At 40.9% G+C, this 17,269-nt stretch overlaps 1 protein-coding gene across 1 annotated transcript in view; it reads left to right on the plus strand.

Moving 5' to 3' along the window:
• Nucleotides 1-590: 590 nt before the first annotated feature.
• The window catches only part of LOC126989545 (uncharacterized), a gene marked incomplete at its 5' end in the record, with an annotated part of 73,503 nt that continues 56,824 nt past the window's right edge, over nucleotides 591-17,269 (plus strand). Inside the window, 2 exons of the mRNA XM_050848115.1 lie at nucleotides 591-716; nucleotides 903-1,081. Of these exons, the coding sequence (XP_050704072.1) occupies nucleotides 591-716; nucleotides 903-1,081 (305 nt within the window). The remainder of the gene's footprint in view (nucleotides 717-902; nucleotides 1,082-17,269) is intronic.

Here is a 17,269-nt window from a genome sequence, read left to right on the forward strand (position 1 = left end):
GGTGAGGCATGCCGAGTGTAGACAACAGGATGTGGTTAAAACTTGGCCACATGCCAAGATGCATGAATTTTTTTTTTTTTTTTTCGTTATTTATTCGTTTTCGAAATTTATTTTTTAAATGAATATTTCTTTGCCCTGCTAATATATATATATATATATATATATATATATATATATATATATATATATATATATATATATATATATATATATATATATATATATATATATATATATATATATATATATATATATATATATATATATATATATATATATATATATATATATATATATATATATATATATATATATATATATATATATATATATATATATATATATATATATATATATATATATATATATATATATATATATATATATATATATATATATATATATATATATATATATATATATTAAAATCAATAATACTGTGATAAGTTTGCATATTTTAGCAATACAGGACAGTGTTTGTGATGCTATATGATATATCAGTAAATGCAGCTCCTCTGCATTTTATAATAATAGGTTTCTCTAACATTTGTCATTTGTGTAATTCAAACCATGATTCATTTTGTGAACAGGTTTTACGGTGGAAAAAACAGTTGAGTCCTTCCCTAACCATTGATCTTCCACTAGAGCTGCAAGTGAAAGTCTTGTGTGCTCAAGGAGTTCTTTACACTAAACAGAAAAAGCTCACCAAGGCTAAGGTAAGTCTGAGTGCAGCATAATGTTACAGTGCACCAAACCTTTTAATTTTTACCTATAGTATCATCATACCTAGCTAAGGGTGGTGTAATATGACTCAGTGATACCTACGATACTGAAATACTTATGATACTTTGTAAAATTTTACATTTCTCCAACACCATAACAATAATGGCTTCCATTTGCAGGAGAAGCTTGAGTATAGTATCGATCTTATCCAGAAGAAAGGCTCAGGGCCTGAGGACCCTTGCCTGGTAGTGCCATTGCAGCAGCTTGGCCAGCTCCTGTTGGAATATCCTCAAGAAGACCAAGACAAAAAGGCCGGCCTCAACTGTTTGGCCCGGGTGGTGCACATCACACAAGTCAGGTAAAGATGTTGAATGTGCTTTGATGTGTTGATATGATCTTAAAATGCTTACCTTTACCTTGAGTATGATTCTTCTTACTGTGAAAAATTTACTGGCTATTAATAAACACCTTACTATTCATGAACTCATGCAAAACAGGTATGTCTACTAGTGAAAATACAATAGTTTTTCAAAAAGTAAGACAATTACATTCTAATAGTTTATCACTAGTATATATAAATCCTAGGTTATAGACACCACTTAATAAATGCTAGATACACCCTCAGCCACTGCCTTCTGAAGAGTATGTGGCTGACCGGTTAGCATAAGGTCGCGGTGTTTGGAAGACCCGGGTTCAAATCCCGCTCACTGCTATATATACAAGCTGACAATTTTCAGTCATGTGTGAGTGGCCTAACACTACCCACAGCTTGTCCTGATGATCACCTATCAACCATGGTTCTAGTGAAACTCTTTAAAAAGTTAATCAAGTGGAGCTCCAAGGAGCATCATGAGCCAACTAGAGGGTGACTCTATAAAAAGACGTGCCACTGCCACGAACAGGCTGGAGCTGACCATCGACCCCATCATGAAAAGTCTACCAGTGCTATTGGCGAAAAAAAAAAAAAAATGTGAAATCAATTATCAGACTTAACCTGGCGACTGCTCAATGGGGTATATTCATTCTTAGCATGTGTCGCCAGCGATTAAATCCTTGTGCCCACGAAGCTTGAACTATTTTTTTCAATTACCGTATTAAATTACCTGTGTTTCTCTGAGGCTTGTAACATGTCAATACTGTATTTTTTTTTTTTTTCATCTTCGCCTGTGGCGCCGGTAGGCTTGTTTTTGGAGGGGCCTGATGGTATGGCCCAGCCCGTTGTGGCGCAAGCCAGTGTTTATAGTGGCGCCATCTTGCATTGGCCCATGCTTACTCCCGGAGCTCATCTTTAATCCTAGAATCTAGAGTCCGAATTGATAGGTGGTCTTCTGGACAGCGCGGGTAGCACAAGGGTAGGCGGTGGCCGAACTGGTAGCGTACTGGGCCCACATTCACCGAGTGATGGACGACGCGGGTTCGAATCCCCACGCTACCACTCGGATTTTTCAGTCACCGCCGAGTGGCTTAAAACTACTCACATGCTGTCCTGAAGACCAACTATCAACCCGGACTCTAGAGGAAGCCGTCCAAGCGAATCAAGAACGAGTTCCGGGGGGCAGCATGAGCCAATGCAAGATGGCGCCACTATAAACACTCGCCTGCTCCAGAACGGGCTGGGCCGATCATCAGGCCCCACCTGGAAGAAGCCTTGGGCCGACCATCAGGCCCCACCAGGAAGATACCTACCGACGCAACAGGCAACGACGTAAAAAAAAAAAAAAAAAAAAAAAAGTGGGTAGTTTTAAGCCACTCGGCGGCGGTTGAAAAATCCCAGCTTGGTGGCACCGGGTGGGGATTGAACTCGCGTCGTCCTGAACGCGGTGCCGTCACGCTATCCACTCAGTGATACTATTTTTAATAAAAATTTAGTTGATCATTCTCGTTGTTTTATTTATTGGTAAACGAGAGAATATAAATGACAGATGCAACGTTCTCCTCTTTAAAAATCTTTCCTACATGAAAGCCTTGAGAAATCAAGCAACATTGATCTTTTTAAAAAAAAATCTATTTGCATTACAATATTTGCTGAGTACCTGCTATATATGCGGAATATATATATATATATATATATATATATATATATATATATATATATATATATATATATATATATATATATATATATATATATTCCGTGTTAGTCTCGTCTTTGACGGAATTTATCAAAAATATTAGGGAGTCAAGCACTTCGCCAGAAACCGTAGCATCCATTGTTTGATCTTTCTGGGGGACACTGGCTTCGGCTTCCAGTGTAACGCTCCGCCCTCAACCTCTGGTCTTGAATGCCATCACCAGTAACCTACCCACCCTTTTCATAGCGGCAGACATCCATCCAATGTCTTGAACCATCCCAAACAAAATGCAGCAATCATTTGACGGCCGAGTGTAATATGCTGGAACAGAATACCAAAAGGTACTACAGAGAAGCAAAAGGCAACGAATAGTTAAGAAACTGGCCATTCAAAGCCAAAAGGAGGAAAAATAATTTAATTGTTTCAATAAGACATTCACACGAGACTTAAATGTAGAAATTTCTGCAGAAAGGACTCTCTCATTAGGTAACTGATTCTATAGATTTGTCAACGACGGAAGAAAAGATCGTGAGAATTGTGTCGTACAAAAATTCATATTATTAAAAGCAAGATCGTTTTGACCAGGAACAAACTCGTGACCCGGGCAGGAGAAAAAAGGATCAGGCAAAGCATTGTGTAAGGGATGTCGATCATTCTTAAAACCTTTAAATAAAATGCTAAGGGCAAAAAAGAGGTCAATTTCGGGTGGAGAGGTGTCTTGATACACTCTTCTTGAAAGAGGCGATGCTTCTGGCATTTTGCTTCAGCTCGGTGGGACGACCTAAGGATGTACTTTTCCAATTTTCCACCATCTGGCTAAGACTTCATTGTCATTCTATTACCAAATACATCTGTGCTGTTTATCTTTCACCTAATTCTACTAACTAGGAAATTTCTTTGACTACCTCAACCCTAAAGTGGAGCATATCTTGACCCACTCTCCCTTCGCTGAAATCTCCATCCTAAGAGATTTCAATGTTCACCACCAGCTTTGGCTTTCATCCTTTTTCACTGACCAGCCTGGTGAACAAGCCTACAACTTTGCTCTCCTCAGTGACCTACAACAATTGATTCAGCACCCTACACGTATTCCCGACCGTCTTGGAGACAGGCACAACATACAAGACCTCTTCCTTACCTCTAACCCTTCTGTTTACTCTGTCAAACTGTTATCTCCGTTGGGCTCCTCCGATCACAACCTTATTTCTGTAGTTTGTCCTATCGCTCCAGTACACCCACTGGACCCACCGAAGAGGCGATGCTTCTGGCATTTTGCTTCAGCTCGGTGGGACGACCTGAGGATGTACTTTTCCGATTTCCCGTGGAATGATTACTGCTTCCAGGATAGAGACCCCTCTGTGTGTGCCCAGCGCATCACAGAGGTGATTGTCTCAGGAATGGAGGGATACATTCCACGTACTTTCTCTACTCCCCATGCTAAAAAGCCTTGGTTTAATCACACTTGTTCTTGTGCTGTCAAAGATAGAGAGGCAGCTCACAAAAGGTACAAGAGCCTTCAAACTCCCGCTAATCATGACTTTTACATTTCCGCCCGGAATCGTGCCAAATCTATTCTTCGACTTACCAAAAACTCCTTTATCCATAGCAAATGTCAACACCTTGCTTTCTGACTTTTCTGACTTTCTGACTTCTGGCACTTAGCCAAAAATATCTCCTCCAATTTCACTTCTTCCTCTTTCCCGCCTCTTCTTAGCCTAGACGGCAACACTGCCGTCTCTTCTATCTCTAAGGCTGAACTCTTCGCTCATACTTTCTGTAACAACTCCACTCTGGACGATTCTGGGCATATTCCTCTTACTCATCCCCACTCCGACTCCTTTATGCCTGTTTTTAAGATTCTTCCTAATGATGTTTTCTACGCCCTCTCTGGCCTCAACTCTCAAAAGGCTTATGGACCTGATGGAGTGCCTCCTATTGTCCTTAAAAACTGTGCTTCCGTGCTGACACCCTGCCTGGTCAAACTCTTCGCCTCTGCCTTTCAACATCTACCTTTCCTTCCTGCTGGAAGTACGCCTTCGTACAGCTTGTGCCTAAGAAGGGTGACCGTTCCAATCCCTCAAACTACCGCCCTATAGCTTTACTTTCCTGTCTATCTAAAGCTTTTGAATCAATCCTTAACCGGAAGATTCAAAAGCACCTTTCCTCTTCTAACCTTCTATCTGATCGCCAGTATGGGTTCCGCAAGGGGCGTTCTACTGGCGATCTTCTTGCTCTCTTAACTGATTCTTGGTCATCCTCTCTTAGCCGTCTCGGTGAAACTTTCTCAGTTGCACTAAACATACCGAAACCCTTCGATAGAGTCTGGCACATGTCTTTGCTTTCTAAACTGCCCTCCTTCGGATTCTATCCTTCTCTCTATTCTTTTATCTCCAGTTTCCTTTCCGGCTGTTCTGTCTCTGCTGTGGTAGACAGTCACTGTTCTTTTCATAAACCTATTAACAGAGGTGTTCCACAGGGCTCTATCCTATCCACTCATACGCTGATGACTCCACTTTGCATTTTTCAAATTCTTTCAACAGAAGACCCTCTCAACAGGAATTACATGACTCCAGGCTGAAGGCAGCAGAACGCTTAACCTCAGACCATACTATCATTTCCGATTGGGGTAAAAGAAACCTTGTGTCCTTCAATGCCTCAAAAACCCAATTTCTCCACCTATCAACTCGACACAATCTTCCAAACACCTATCCCCTATTCTTCAACAACACTCAGCTGTCACCATCTTCAACACTAAACATCCTCGGTCTATCCTTAACTCAAAATCTTAACTGGAAACTTCACATCTCGTCTCTCACCAAATTAGCTTCCTCGAGGTTGGGCGTTCTGTATCGTCTCCGCCAGTTCTTCTCCTCCGCACAGTTGCTATACATATACAGGGGCATTGTCCACCATCGTATGGAGTATGCATCTCACGTGTGGGGGGGCTCCACTCACACAGCTCTCTTGGACAGAGTGGAGTCTAAGGCTCTTCGTCTCATCAGCTCTCCTCCTCTTACTGATAGTCTTCTTCTTCTTAATTTCCGCCACCATGCTGCCTCTCTTTCTATCTTCTATCGATATTGCTAACTGCATGCCTCTCCCCCTCCCGCGGCCCCGCTGCACGCGACTTTCTACTCATGCTCATCCCTATACTCTCCAAACCCCTTATGCAAAAGTTAACCAGCATCTTCACTCTTTCATCCCTCACGCTGGTAAACTCTGGAACAATCTTCCTTCTTCTGTATTTCCTCCTGCCTACGACTTGAACTCTTTCAAGAGAAGGGTATCTGGACACCTCTCCTCCCGAAACTGACCTCTCTTTCGGCCACCTCTTTGGATTCTTTTTATGAGCAACGAGTAGCGGACTCTTTTTTATTGTTGTTTACTTTTTTGTGCCCTTGAACTGTCTCCTCGTTGTGAAGATATATATATATATATATATATATATATATATATATATATATATATATATATATATATATATAAATCTATCTCTTTATCTATCTATCTATCTATCTATTTCTCTCCTATCCATTCTTACGCCGATGACTCCACTCTGCATTACTCAACTTCTTTTAATAGAAGACCCACCATACAGGAACTTAACGATTCAAGGCTGGAGGCAACAGAACGCTTTGCCTCAGACCTTACTATTATTTCCGATTGGGGGAAGAGGAACCTGGTGTCCTTCAACGCCTCAAAAATACAGTTTCTCCACCTATCTACTCAACACAATCCTCCAAACAACTATCCCCTATTCTTTGACAGCACTGAGCTATCACCTTCCTCAACACTAAACATCCTCGGTCTATCCTTAACTCAAAATCTCAACTGGAAACTTCATATCTCATCTCTTACTAAATCAGCTTCCTCGAGGCTGGGCGTTCTGTACCGTCTCCGCCAGTTGTTCTTCCCCGCACAGCTGCTATCCATTTACAGGGGCCTTGTCCGCCCTCGTATGGAGTATGCATCTCATGTGTGTGTGTGTGGGGGGGTCCACTCACACAGCTCTCCTTGACAGAGTGGAGTCAATGGCTTTTCGTCTCATCAGCTCTCCTCCTCTTACTGATAGTCCTTTACCTCTCAAATTCCGCCGCCATGTTGAATCTCTATCTTCTATCGATATTTTCATGCTGACTGCTCTTCTGAACTTGCTAACTGCATGCCTCTGCTCCTCCCGCGGCCCCGCTACACACGACTTTCTACTCATGCTCATCCCTATACTATCCAAACCCATTATGCAAGAGTCAACCAGCATTTTCACTCCTTCATCCCTCACCCTGGTAAACTCTGGAACAATATTCCTTCATCTGTATTTCCTCCTGCCTACGACTTGAACTCTTTCAAGAGGAGGGTATCAGGACACCTCTCCTTTGACCTCTGTTCGGGAGCAGTGATTAACGGGCTTTTTTTATTTTTTTTTTATTTACGCCTGTAAAAAAAATCTCTCTCTCTCTCTCTCTCTCTCTCTCTCTCTCTCTCTCTCTCTCTCTCTCTCTCTCTCTCTCTCTCTCTCTCTCTCTATATATATATATATATATATATATATATATATATATTTATTTATTTTTTTACAACAAAGGAGACGGCTCTAGGGCACAAAAAAGGAAACAATAATAATAAAAAAAGCCCGCTACTCGCTGCTCCTATTAAAAGAATCAAAAGACGTGGCCGAAAGAGAGGTCAGTTTCAGGAGGAGAGTTGTCCAGATACCCTACTCTTGAAAGAGTTCAAGTCGTAGGCAGGAGGAAATACAGAAGAAGGAAGATTGTTCCAGAGTCTACCAGCGTGAGGGATGAAAGAGTGAAGATGCTGGTTAACTCTTGCATAAGGGGTTAGGACAGTATTGGGATGAGCATGAGTAGAAAGTCGCGTGCAGCGGGGCCGCGGGAGGGGGGAAGGCATGCAGTTAGCAAGTTCAGAAGAGCAGTCAGCATGAAAATAGCGATAGAAAATAGAAAGAGAGGCAACATCGCGACGGAATTTTAGGGGTAGAAGACTATCAGTAGGAGGAGGAGAGCTGATGAGACGAAGAGCCTTAGCCTCCACTCTGTCCAGAAGAGATGTGTGGGTGGAGCCTCCCCACACGTGAGATGCCTACTCCATACGAGGGCGGAGAAGGCCCCTGTATATGGATAGCAACTGTGCGGGGGAGAAGAACTGGTGGAGACGATTCTGAACGCCCAACCTCGAGGAAGCTGATTTGTATATATATATATATAATATATAAATATATATATATATATATATATATATATATATATATATATATATATATATATATATATATATATGTATATATATATATATATATATATATATATATATATATATATATATATATATATATATATTTATTTATTTATTTATTTATTTATTTATAGCAGAGGAGTCAGTTCAAGGGCATAAAAAAGGTAACAAATGTTAATCACTGCTCCTTAAAAGAGAATCCAAAGAGGTGGCCGAAAGATAGGTCAATTTCGGGAGAAGAGGTGTCCTGATACCCTTCTTTTGAAAGAGATCAAGTCGTAGGCAGGAAAATATACAGATGAAGGAAGATTGTTCCAGAGTCTACCAGCGTGAGGGAAGAAAGAGTAATGATGCTGGTTAACTTTTGCGTAAGGGATTTGGACAGTAAAGGGATGAGCTTGAGTAGAAAGTCGTGTGTGGGGAGGCCGCGGGAGGGGGAGGGCATGCAGTTAGCAAGTTCAGATGAGCAGCCAGCATGAAAATATCGGTAGTAGATAGAAAGAGAGGCAACATGGCGGCGAAATTTAAGAGATAGAAGACTATCAGTAAGAGGAGAGCTGATGAGACGAAGAGCCGTTGACTCCACTCCAAGAGAGCTGTGTGAGTGGAGCCCCCGTACACGTGAGATGCATACTCCATACGAGGACGGACAAGGCCCCAGTAAATGGATAGCAACTGTGCGGTGAAGAAGAACTGGCATAGACGGTGCAGAACGCCCAGCCTCGAGGAAGCTGATTTAGTAAGAGAAGAGATTGAGTCGTATTACAAGACATATCGCCGCCCAAGAACACATATTTGACAAGGCTTTCGTAGGAGTTGTGGGCATTTCCAGGAGCAGTTTTGTGACTCTGGTAGTAGTCTGACCCTTCTTCTGTACCGTGAATCTAAAGAAACACTCATTAGAACCAGACTGATCCCCTCTTTGACCTTTAGAACTATCTGATGTGAGAACCGAAAGTGTCGTATAATACCAACCATGAAGTTTCCAGTTGTGATTTTGAGTTAAGGATAGACCGAGGATGTTTAATGTCAAAGAAGGTGATAGATGAGTGTAGTCAAATAAAAGGGGATAGTTGTTTGGAAGATTGTGTCGAGTGGATAGGTGGAGGTGGAGAAACTGTGTTTTTGAGGCGTTGAAGGACACCAAGTTCTTCTTGCCCCAATCGGAAATAATAGTAAGGTCTGAGGCTAAGCGTTCTGCCGCCTCCAGCCTTGAATCATTTAGTTCCTGTTGGGTGGGTCTTCTATTAACAGAAGTTGAGTAATGCAGAGTAGAGTCATCAGCGTAAGAATGGATTGGACAGTTCGTTTTCTAAAGAAGATCATCAATGAACAACAGAAAAAGAGTGGGAGATAGGACAGAACCCTGCGGAACACCACTGTTAATAGGTTTAGGGGAAGAACAGTGACCGTCTACCACAGCAGAAATAAAACGGTCAGAGAGGAAACTCGAGATAAAGGTACAGAGAGAAGAATAGTAACCGTAGGAGGGTAGTTTGGAAAGCAAAGATTTGTGCCAGACCCTAGCAAAGGCTTTTGATATGCCCAGCGCAATAGCAAAGGTTTCACCGAAACGGATAAGAGAGGATGACCAAGAATCAGTTAGGAAGGCAAGGAGATCACCAGTAGAACGTCCCTTGCGGAACCCATACTGGTGATCAGATAAAAGGTCAGAAGTGGAAAGGTGCTTTTGAATCTTCCGGTTAAGGATTGATTCAAAAGCTTTAGATAGACAAGAAAGCAAAGTTATAGGACGGTAAATTAAGGGATTGGAACGGTCACGCTTCTTAGGCACAGGCTGTATGAATGGCATACTTCCAGCAGGAAGGAAAGGTAGATGTTGACAGGCAGAGGCGAAAGAGTTTGACCAGGCAGAGTGTCAGCACGGAAGCACAGTTTTTAAGGACAATAGGAGGCACTCCATCAGGTCCATAAGCCTTCTGAGGATTGAGGCCAGAGAGGGCATAGAAAACATCATTCTTAATAATCTTAATAACAGGCATAAAGGAGTCAGAGGTGGGATGAGTAGGAGGAATATGCCCAGAATCGTCCAGAGTGGAGTTTTTACAGAAAATTTGAGAGAAGAGTTCAGCCTTAGAGATAGATGAGACGGCGGTGCTGCCGTCAGGACTAAGGAAAGGAGGGAAAGGTGAAGAAGTGAAGTTGGAGATGTTTTTGGCTAGATGCCAGAAGTCACGGAAAGAAATAGAAAATGCAAGGTTTTGGCATTTTCTATCAATGAAGGAGTTTTTGGTAAGTCGGAGAATAGATTTGGCACGATTCCGGGCAGAAATGTAAAGTTCATGGTTAGCGGGAGTTCGAAGGCTCTGGTATCTTTTGTGAGCTGCCTCTCTATCTTTGTCAGCACGAGAACAAGCGTGATTAAAGCAAGGCTTTTTAGTATGAGGAGTAGAGAAAGTACGTGGAATGTATGCCTCCATTCCAGAGACAATCACCTCTGTGATGCGCTGGGCACACACAGAGGGATCTCTATCCTGGAAGCAGTAATCATTCCATGGGAAATCGGAAAAGTACATCCTCAGGTCGTTCCACCGAGCTGAAGCAAAATGCCAGAAGCATCGCCTTTTCGGTGGGTCCAGAGGGTGTACAGGAGCGATAGGACAGGATACAGAAATAATGTTATGATCGGAGGAGCCCAATGGAGAGAAAAGTTTGACAGAGTAAGTAGAAGGGTTAATGGTTAGGAAGAGATCTAGTATGTTGGGCCGGTCTCCAAGACGGTCGGAAATACGTGTAGGGTGCTGAACCAACTCCTCTAGGTCATTGAGGAGAGCAAAGTTGTAAGCTTGTTCACCAGGCTGGTCAGTGAAAGAAGATGAAAGCCAAAGCTGGTGGTGAACATTGAAATCTCCCAAGATGGAGATTTCAGCGAAGCGAGAGTGGGTCAAGATGTGCTCCACTTTAGAGTTCAAGTAGTCAAAGAGTTTTACATAGTTATAGTAGAGTTAGGTGAGAGATAAACCGCACAGATGTTTTTAGTAGTAGAAACACAATGAAGTCTTAGCAAGATGGTGGAAAATTCTGAGGAGTGAAGGTCGTGTGCTCGAGAGCAAGTGATGTCGTTGCGCACGTAGGCGCAAAATCCAGCTTTTGATTGAAATTGAGGATAGAGATAGTAGGAGGGAAGAGGTTAGAGATTGCTGTCAGTAGCCTGAGAAACCTGTGTTTCGGTGAGGAAGAGAAGGTGAGGTTTAGAGGAGGAGAGATGGTGTTCCACAGAATGAAAATTAGAACGAAGACCGCGAAAGTTGCAGAAATTGAAAAGAAAAAGGCTCGAGAAGTTGTCAAGACACCTCTAAGGTCGGCAGCCAGAAGGGGAATCCTTCCTGGGGGAATTTGTGGTCCCCCCCCCAAAGGCAGGGACTCCGAGGCATGGTTATTGAACGCCATTTTGAATTTTGAATTTTGGGAAAAGGTGTGTGTGTTGTGTGAATGTGTAGTGTGGTGTGGATAGAAGAGGATCTGTCTTTAGAGAGCATGATGAACTTCTCTCTGGTGTAGATGAGACAATAGGGAAACGGTTAGTGAGGTACTGGGAAGGATCTTTGGAGGGCTTCAGCACCCTCCTCACTTCCCATATATACCTCACCGGGAGTGGCTTGCGTCCGTTCAGTGGGTATATATATATATATATATATATATATATATATATATATATATATATATATATATATATATATATATATATATATATATATATATATATATATATATATATATATATATATATATATATATATATATATATCTATATATATATATATATATATATATATATATATATATATATATATATATATATATATATATATATATATATATACACACACACACACACACACACACACACACACACACACACACACACATATATATATATATATATATATATATATATATATATATATATATATATATATATATATATATATATATATATATATATATGTCTTTATGCCTGTTATTAAGTTTTTAATAATGATGTTTTCTATGCTCTCTCTGGCCTCAAGTCTCAGAAGGCTTATGGACCTGATGGAGTGCCTCGTATTATTCTTAAAAAACTTTGCTTCCGTGCTGACACCCTACCTGGTCAAACTCTTTCGTCTCTGCCAGTCAACATCTACCTTTTCTTCCTCCTTGAATTACGCCTTGATACAACCTATGCCTAAGAAGGGTGACCGTTCCAATCCCTCAAACTACCGTCCAATAGATTTACTTACTTGTCTATCTAAAGCTTTTGAATCAATCCGTAACCGGAAATTTCCACTTCTTATTGTCTTTCTGATCGCTTGAATGGGTTCCGCAAGGGGCGTTCTACTCGTGATTTTCTTGCTTTCCTAACTGACTCTTTGTCATCCTCTTTTAACCGTTTCTGTGAAACTTTTGCTGTTGCTGTTGCTTTCCAAACTACCCTCCTACGGTTTCTATCCTTCTATCTGCACCTTTATCTCCAGTTTCCTCTCTGACCGATCTAGCACTGCTGAAGTAGATGGCCACTCTTCTTCCCCTAAACCTATCAACAGTGGTGTCCCACAGGGCCCTGTCCTTTCTCCCACTCACTTTCTGTTGTTCAAGATGATCTTTCGAAAACGAACTGTTCTATCCATTCTTACGCCGATGACTCTACTCTGCATTACTCACTTTCTTTTGATAAAAGGCCAACCCGACAGGAACTACACGATTCCAGGCTGGAAGCTGCAAGAAGAACCAGGTGTCCTTCAACGCCTCACAAAAAATCAATGTCTTCACCTATCAACTCGACACAACCTTCCAAATACCTATCCCCTATTATTCGACAACACTCAGCTGTCACCTTCTCCTTCACTAATCATGCTAATCATGCTCAAAATCAGCATCCTTTAGGTTGGGTGTTCTTTACCGTCTCCGCCAGTTCTTCTCCCCCGCACAGATGCTGTCCATATACAGAGGCCTTGTCAGCACTCGTATGGAGTATGCATCACATGTGTGGGGGGACCCCACTCACACTGCTCTCTTGGACAGAGTAGAGTCAAAGGCTCTTCGTCTTATCAACTCCCCTCCTCATACTGATAGTCTTCTACCTCTTAAAGGCAGCCGCCATGTTGCCTATCTTTCTATCTTCTATCGATATTTTCATGCTGACTGCTCTTCTGAACTTGATAACTGCATGCATGCTCCCCTCCCGCGGCCCCGCTGCACTCGACTTTCTACTCTTGCTCATATATAAACTATCCAAACTCCTTATGCAAGAGTTAACCTTCATCTTCACTTATTAATCCCTTACACTTGTAAACTCTGGAACTTCCTTCCTGTGTCTGTATTTTATCCTACCTATGACTTGTCCTCTTTCAAGAAGAGTGTATCAAGACACCACCAAGTGAAATTGACCTTTCTTTTGGGCACTCTTTTATTTTTGTCTGCTGTGGGAGCAGCAGTAGCGGGCTTTTTTTTTTTTACACTTTTTGTGTCCCTTGAGCTGTCTCCTTTGTTTAATATATATATATATATATATATATATATAGAGAGAGAGAGAGAGAGAGAGAGAGAGAGAGAGAGAGAGAGAGAGAGAGAGAGAGAGAGAGAGAGAGATATGTATATATATATATATATATATATATATATATATATATATATATATATATATATATATATATATATATATATATATATATATATATATATATATATATATATATATATATATATATATATATATATATATATATATATATATATATATATATATATATATATATATATATTTATATATCAATGGGCACCGATCATTTTTTTGCTGTTCCGATCCCCGATCATCCGATCACTCTAGGCAACTGATCCGATTCCGATCATCCAATCATTTTTAAAGTTCTGCTGTTCCGATCACTTCCTTCCGATCATTTGATCATTAAAAATTATAATAATAATTTTTTTTTATCAAATAATAATTACAAGAAACACCTATTTTAGGCGTTCTTCAAGTAATAATTTCAAATAAGTAATAAATTAATTATATGTTTTCATATATATATATATATATATATATATATATATATATATATATATATATATATATATATATATTTATTTATTTATTTATTTTTCCTCTTAATTTTGGTATATAGGACATGGTAAAGAAAAAAAAGTTATCTTAACTTCTTATTTTAGGCATTTATTTACGTCTTCCCTTTTTATTCAGTTTATGAAAGTATGGAAAAGGAATTATGTACGCTTACTATTGTTTGAAGCTGATTTAGATTTTTGACGAATATTTGTCAACTTTTTTTAGCATTTTATCATCGATATTTAGAAATATTTTTTTACTATTCTATAAAAACAAACGATAGTGATCATTAATCTCCTATCCTCCCTGATCAAATAGATTTTTGAATAAACTAAATGGTCCATAAATAAGGAAGTTACAAGAACATAAGCTATAATGTTTTGATTATAAGTGAGTCGGGTAGGACACGTAGCAATGGGTGTAAGTTGGATAAGTTCAGGTTCAATAAAGACAAAGGCAAGAATTGGTTTACCAACAGAGTGGTGGATGAGTGGAATAGACAGCAGTCATGTTGTGAGCGCTAACACGATAGAAACATTATTTCAAGAAGAGGTTAAATACGTTCTTGGATGGGAGGGCTATGGGGCGTTAGTTTGGAGCATGTTGCGCTGTCTCGCGAGACCTCCTTCCTCCTCCTCCTCTTTTTGCGGGGGGGGGGGGGAGCTCTAGAATACGGGATGGTGTGGTGTGGCGTTTGGCTTGCAGTGCCACATTGGGCTCACAGGAACTGCCTTGTATAGGCCACCCCCCGGTCTGGGGCAGGATTCACAAAGGCTTAGTTCGTAGTTTTGAGAACATTGAGATTCACAAAGCTCGCGCGGTAATAACTGTCAACTAATCGATGACGTCACGGGTTAGCGCGCGGATTTACAAAGCTTTACCGCGCTGTGTGACGCTAAATATGTTGTTAAATAACTACTGCCTCGGGGGTGTAGTAATTAACGCTAACAATATTATCATATTTAAGTATAAATGCTTATAAATCGCGTTTTTCAACTTGAAATATAACTTTGCGAGTAGAGGAAGCCCATTTCTTTATAGAATGATGAGATATACACCCTTTGAGAGGTATATGATAAGTGCGGGGGGTATGGCAACGCCGACGCTCGCGGCCGGGGGATTGCCAGACCTCCCTCCTCCTTCATCTTCCTACCTCCTCATCCATTCATCCATCCATCTCTAGATTTGTCCCTCCGTGGAGGGACCATGGACCTCTGTCTGGTGACAGCTAGCCCATGAGTTGGGTTGCACATATGGCAAGACAGTCTTAATTTTCCCTCGTTCCTTCCTTGTCCTTCGTTCCTGTCTGCCTCGATATCTGTCCCATATTTCTCGTTGCTTTCTTCCTGCCTCAGTCTCCTCCGTATCTTCTTTTTCTTCATCTTAAGCATGTTCGTAGGTAACTAGACATCGAACAGCAGAGTTACCTTGACGTAAATGTGCAGCAAACAACGAAATAATTAAATTCGTAGATTACGATTTAGTACAGTTTGCCTTAAAAGGAAGAAAATTTGAAAAAGATAATGGGTTTCTGGAACCAGCAGCTGGAGGGGCCTCCCTAGGATTGGCCGACGGTTCTGTAAACGTGCTTGCGATTCGCTGCAAGGCCAATGACGTCATCAACCAGTCAGCGGCCTCGCTGACTTAGCGCGCCTCTAACTACCATCTAAGGTTTGTTTCGTGAATCTGACGCTAATATAATAGTGCGTAGTTATGTTAGTTTGTAGTTAGTATGTTTGTGAATTCCGCCCCTGTTGCAGACTCCTTATTTTCTTTTTTTTTTCTTTTTTATTTAACAAGGGATTCCCGATCTTACAACCCCCCCTTACTAAGTACTAAATAATAACTCTTGCATTGTTACCGCGCGGCAAGACCCTAACCAGATTCCCGACTAAACATAGCCCAACGGGGGGGGAGGCAAAGCCCTCTCCTCCGTTAGGAAAGGGTGGGGGGAGGTCGAAGCCCCCCGGCCTGTTTTAGCTTAGGTCTTGTTAGTTTCCCGAAAAGGAACTGACGCTACCGCCATTAGATCGAGGGTTGTAACACTGCAGCAGAAAATGCATAACTGGAAATTGAGGCAAGCGACCGTCTCTCCACCTCCTCCTCCTCCTCCAAAGATTGCTTCCTCCCCATAGGGGGGAGCACGGGCTTTTACCAATGGCGGCCCGTAGCAAGGTGCCGACTGGCCGACTCTATTGGCGACCGCAGTCTGTCCGACTAAGTCGTTCTGTCGACGAGGACTTGCGTGTTTCTGCGACCCTCCCGCGGAACTGGAATTCTAAAGGTTTGCCCAATTGTCAATTCACGTAATCATTTTACGAATTTAGTTCAGTTTATTAATCTCTCCCTTCAGAGATCGGGCTCGGATCACAAACTTATCCATGATTCCTAGAAAGAAGAAAATAAAATAAAATAAAAGTAACGTATTATAGGCTACTAAGTCATTCCTCCTCCTCCTCCTCCTCCTCCTCCTTTCTGGCTATTTTCCTTGTCTTATCTCCTCCTCCTCACACGTCACCGTCTCCCATCTAATTTGAGGGAAAGACAACGACTCTGCAAACCTTTCATTTCACTTGGAAGCGTCGCATGAGCCACGTGCCGAGTGAAATGGAAAGTTTACAGAGTCGTTGTCTTTCCCTTAAATTCCAAGCCATTCATAACACCATGCAGTCGTATTATGAATATATTTATATACTAACAGTGACAGATCGTCATGCGCAGGTATTCCCTAGACGTAACAAACAAGGACCAAGCCCCAGGGGTCAAATTAGTCGATAGATTGTCACTATAGTAACGTATAGTCATATTCACATCACGATACCTTACCAGGATTAAGGGGGAGTTGTAAAATCTCGAATCCTATGTTAAATTACTTATGTTCTAAGTGTAACTTCTCCCTTATTTATGGGCCGATTTCTTTCATTCAAAAGGCATTTTAATCAGGAAGGATGAGAGATTAACGCTTACTATCAATTGGTTTTATATAATAATAAAAAATATTGTTTTAAAGTTCGATGAAATAATAATAATAAGAAAATATATTTTTCATAAATCAAAATCAACTTCAAACAATAGTTTCGATAGCAGTCTATATTCCTTACACAAACTCTCATAAGCTGAAGTAGGAGATATGTCTATAACAAGAAGTGAAAAGGAGATATTT

The sequence above is a fragment of the Eriocheir sinensis genome, unplaced genomic scaffold (genome assembly GCF_024679095.1).
Source record: "Eriocheir sinensis breed Jianghai 21 unplaced genomic scaffold, ASM2467909v1 Scaffold121, whole genome shotgun sequence".
NCBI classification, from domain to species: Eukaryota; Metazoa; Arthropoda; class Malacostraca; order Decapoda; family Varunidae; genus Eriocheir; species Eriocheir sinensis.